This window comes from Typopeltis vanoorti, chromosome 4 (assembly GCF_054136105.1).
Source record: "Typopeltis vanoorti isolate ZY-2024b chromosome 4, IOZ_Tvanoo_1.0, whole genome shotgun sequence".
Lineage (NCBI taxonomy): Eukaryota > Metazoa > Arthropoda > Arachnida > Uropygi > Thelyphonidae > Typopeltis > Typopeltis vanoorti.
Window position 1 is genome coordinate 40,951,239 of NC_143552.1, and position 5,514 is coordinate 40,956,752.

Sequence of the window (5,514 nt, forward strand, 5' to 3'; positions counted from 1 at the left end):
GATATTTACAATGTGTAAATGGGACATGTAAATGAATAATATATAGTCTGTATATTTGAGTTATAAGTCAGTAGAACTGAAGGAAGTACAGATGGTTGTTGTTAAATCAGGTGTGAGACAAGGGTGCACATTATTTCCACCGTTATTCATCATCTGTACAGATCACCTGAAGGAAAGTGGTATTAAATCAAATATATCAAATTTATGTAGATAATGGTATTGTATTTACTCGAATATAACTTGCACTTTTTTTTTTCTCCAAAATTAAAGTTAAAAAATCATGGCATGAGTTATATGCTGGATTTTCAGAATGACCTAAACCAATTCAGAAGAGAAACTAAAGTTTTTCAGGATAAAACTAAATCAACGTTTATACCGTATATTCCGGCGTACAAGTCGACCTAGCGTATAAGTCGATATTGAAATTTTTTGAGTTTATTTGAGTTTTTATAGTATACTCGTCGTATAAGTCGACTCGAAAAATTTCTTTTTCGAATTGACCAGTTCACCAATAGTGAACTAAAGTGCAATGGCTCCTTTTAAAAGAATGAAATATGACGCGAGTTTTAAGTGCAAAGTGATTAAATTTGCAAAAGAAAATACTGTGTTGCTGCACATCAGTTCGGAGTAAACGAAAAACTAGTTTGTGATTGGAGAAAAAATGAAACTTGAATAATAAAAATGCAAAAAAATAAGTGCACATTACAGAAAAGAATTTGTAAGTGGCCTATTCTGGAAAATAATGTTGTGGATTGGGTTAGAGAAAATCGCCAAAATGGACTCATTATAACGAGAAATAATATTTGTTTATTTGCTTTGTAGTGGGGCAAAGCAAATAAAAAGGAAAACGAAAACTTCAAAGCTACAGTGAGTTGGTGTAGCCGGTTTATGGAAAGGAAAAATTTAGTGCTTCAACTAAAAACAAAAATCTCACAGACGCTGCCAAAGGATTTGGATGATAAGTTATTAAGTTTCAAAGATTTATAATTGCTAAAAGAAAGCAAAAAAAAATTATTTATTGTCTCAAATCGGAAATATGGATGAAACTCCAGTTATGTTTGACATGATCAGGAATAGAACAGTAAAATTGAAAGGAAGTAAAACTATTTCTTTAAAAACAACTGGACATGGAAAAAAGCCGTTTCACAGTTGTACTTGCTTGTATGGCTGATAGTACTAAATTAAAACTTAATAATTTTTAAAAGAAAAACAATGCCAAAGATCAAAATTCCAAGAAACGTTTTTGTCCATGTTCATGAGAATGGTTGGATGGATGAAGCAGGAGTTAAGCTATGGATGAAAAATATTTGGAATACACGACAAGGTGCATTAAAAAATCCAAACTGTCTTTTAGTGTGGGACATGTTCAAATTCCATTTAACGGAGAGCACAAAATCTTTATTAAGAGAGAATAATACTAATATGGCAGTGATTCCAAGTGGGTTAACTTCACTAGTGCAACCATTCGGTTTGTATAAACAAGCCATTGAAAGACAGTTTACGAAAACAGTGGAATGCATGGATGCAAGAAGGAGAGAAAAGTTACACAAAAGGAGGACAAATATGACATGCGTCTTTGGTAACTATGTGTGAATGGGTAGCGAAAGCATGGGATGAAATAAAACCAGATACAGTAATAAAATCTTTTAAAAAATATGCTATATCTAACAAATTAGATGCCCGAAAGATAAGTTTGTTTACAATGACGACGAAATTGACGCTAAATCTGATGGAGAAAACGAATATAATTTATATGACGATATACCGGAAGAAATTACAGAATCAGAGTACAATGAACTTTTCATACATTTAGACAGTGAAAATTAAATTTTAATTATGTAGTTACCTACCTATTTTCTTTTGTAAATAAATAATTATTTAACATGTAAATAATTTTTTCTGTAAATAAATTTTATATAAGTTGAAATATTTTTACTTATTTACCCTTTTTGTATATTTGTAATAAATTTAATAGAGTATGATACATACTCGTTTTTTCTTGGAAAGCAATCAATTTTTGACCCGGCGTATAAGTCCACTTATATGCTGGAATATGCGGTAATTACATTACCGTATTCAATATGAGCAATTATAAATTATAATGAATACTGAGGATGTAATTATAAATGTTGATTTAGTTTTATCCTGTAAAATTTTAGTTTCTGAAAATACCAGCATATATCTCACGAGATGATTTTTTAACTTTAATTTTGGAGAAAAAAGTGCAAGTTATATTAAAGTAAATACAATAACATTATCTACATAAAGTGATATATTATATTAAGTAACTTTATCTACATAAATTTGATATATTAGGTTTAATACCACTTTCCTTCATGTGATCCATACAAATGATGAATAACAGTGGAAATAATGTGCACCCTTGTCTCACACCTGATTTAACATCAAAACCATCTGTACCCCCTTCAGTTCTAACTGCTGACTTATAACTCACATATATAGACTATATATTACTCATTTACATGTCCCATTTACACTATATAACTGCAGCATTTTGAACAGGTTTTTTCTTGGCACTTTGTCATTTGCCTTAAACACAGATCCTTGTTATATTCCCATGATTTCTCAACTATTTATCTTGAACAGAAAATGTCAGAAAGAAAATTTTTTCTAGTATAAAACCACAGAAACGAAGATGTCAAATAGAAACCATGTTTTAATTTTGTGAAATACTTTGTTTCATGTCATCAGGAAATAACATGAATAAAGTAACAACTAGAAAGCAACTAATAACAGTTAACATTTCTAGTGAAACATATTTGAAAACATTTAAACAATGGAAAGCATGCATTCGCTATTATGCTGGGTGCTGATTTGTGGGTTGCCATAACATACTACTGGTAGATACAAGTGTGTCGTGATGGATTAAGGTAGACCAGATTTAATGTAAAATCCTCGCTTGTTTTTTGCTACAATAAAAAAACAAGGGATGACAAGCAAAAATCATCACCAGTGAAATAAACAAAAATGCAGATGGAAATGAATTGAACATGTACTGAAAATAGAGAGGAGGGAGAGATTCCAAGAGTGGCTTTGACATGGTTCCCTAAAGAATAAAAGGAAAAGGGGAAGGCCTAAACCAATTCAGAAGAGAATGACAAAAAAAAAGAGAGAAAAGAATAGCTGGTTGGAACAGCTACAGAATTAATGGCACTCTACAGAGGTCCCATGGCACTCAACCTTATGTGCCGTGGGACATAAAGAGGATAATTAAGTTCCTGTGAGCGTGCGCACACACACTTTGAGTATGAATGACCTTGAAACATTTTGGTTTGGTTTTGTTCACCCACCCTTCTTGCTAGAGTGTAGTATACGATCAAAACTGTATTTCTCATCACATTATACAATGGATGAGGTTTTTTTTTAGAACTTTGCTAAAGCATGTTAAACAATTTATAGTGGCTAAATTTTTGATGCATGAAAATGTGAGCACTGTTGGAATTCATTTGTCAGTTACAAAGTTTTTACACCTGCAGATGTGAGTTTTGTATGATGGGTGTGTGAACAAGAAACAAAAGATAGCAGACAAATGGAAAGGTTTATGCATTAACAGTACACGTTATTCATTTTCATGGTATTGATGATAACACAGAATGATAAGAGAATAATATTTATTAACTTATTTGCTGATATTTCTCTGGTATTATATCCAGCATCTTCAGAGCACAAAAACAGTTTGTCGCAGTACAGAAAACAACTGGGAGACAGTCATTTTAAGATCTAATTAATATTTGTTTTCTCTCTTTTTCCAACATAGATAGTGCCTAATTAGGACTTTAGTTCCTTGTGTTGTCCCTTACAATTTTTTTAAACTAGTCCTACTATTATACCAAATTGTTGTTTCGCATATTGTGACAAACTGTTTTTGTGCTCTGAAGATGCTGGATATAATACCAGCAAAATATATGCAAATAAGTTAATAAATATTATTTTCTTATCATTCTGTGTTGTCATTAATACCGTAAAACAGTGGTTCTCAAACTGTGTGGCGCGACCCCCCAAGGGGGGGGAAGAGCTTGAAAGAGGGGCATGGCATACTTTCCTACAGATAAAAATTAAAACTGTCCTAAATCAGTTTTAAAAATAACAAATAAAAATACAGAAAGAAAAACTTTTGATGATACAGATTTTAATTATCATGAATTTCAAAATAACTAATAATTATTTTCTTCACTCGCACTTATAAAACGCGTGTGCCAGAGGCAGGGTGGATAGTTCGGCAGCACTATACACATGCAGCTGAAAGCAGCGACTTGATGACATCTCATTGGCGCTTGTTTCAGTGCAATTGTGCTGATTTGTTTACCTCTTAAAGTTGACTCGATTATGAACAATTGATCATGAAGCATTTCCTGAATAGTGATAGAAATGAAGATACCAGTGCTCCTTCAACTAGTAGTGGGAAAGAAGCTACTCAGAGTGTGAAAACAAGAAGGTATGATGAGAACTATTTATCACTAAGCTTTACGAAAACTGTAATCAATGGTGAAGAACATCCGCAATTGCAAACTGTTTAAGTATTTTAGCTGCAGATAGTATGAAACCTAACAAATTAAAGAGACATTTTAAAACCAAACATCTTGAGTTTACAAATAAACCAAAAGATTTTTTTGTTCTGAAGTGGCTTTCTACCCAACAGAATTTTGCTAAATCTACAAACGTGACTTCCAAGGCCCTTTTAGCTTCTTATGAGGTTTCTCATAGAATTGCTAATATAAGAAACTACACACAATTGCAGAAACACTGATTTTACCAGCAGCGACTGACATGGTATCAACAATGTTGGGTAACTCTTCTGCTCAACAATTGAAAAATATCCCTCTCTCTAATGACACAGTTTGTAGAAGAATTTCAGATATTTCTGACGATTTACGTCAGCAGTTAATTGAGAAGTTGCGTAACAACTGCTTTACACTTCAAGTGGATGAAGCAACTGATATTCATCAAGATGCACATTTGATTGCATACATTCATTTTGTTGATGAGTGTAATATGCGAGAGGAATTGCTTTTCTGTGAGCCTATCTTGAAAACAACAACAGCTCAAAGTCTTTTTGACATGATTAATGCTTTCTTTAATGTAAATGATATATCATGGGATAAGTGCACTGGCATATGTACAAATGGAGCTTGTTCAATGTCTGCAGTCCATGCTGGATTACAAGCAAAAAATTAAAGCTGTTGCTCCCGAAGTAGTATGGACTCACTGCATGATACATTGGGAGGCTCTGGCAGCTAAAGAACTCAGTCCACCTCTTCATGAAGTACTGCAGATGATTGTAAAACCGTCAATGTTATCAAGACAAATCCTCTGAAGTCTAGTGTGAGGAAATGGGTGCCAAAAGACACCGCTTTGTTGATTTTTAGTGATACTCGATGGCTTTCAAGAGGAAAGGTATTAAAGAGAATGTTTGAGTTGAGACATGAGGTGTTTTGTTTTTTAAATGGAGAAAACCACTCACTGGGAGACAGTTTCAGCAATAAGGATTTTTTT

General features: G+C 32.9%; 1 protein-coding gene across 1 annotated transcript; it reads left to right on the plus strand.

Moving 5' to 3' along the window:
- Positions 1 to 4,788: 4,788 nt before the first annotated feature.
- On the plus strand, positions 4,789 to 5,196 carry LOC150107250 (zinc finger MYM-type protein 6-like). The gene has a single exon (XM_090391749.1). The coding sequence runs from the start codon at positions 4,789 to 4,791 to the stop codon at positions 5,194 to 5,196; it is 408 nt and encodes a 135-aa protein (XP_090247875.1).
- Positions 5,197 to 5,514: the final 318 nt, after the last annotated feature.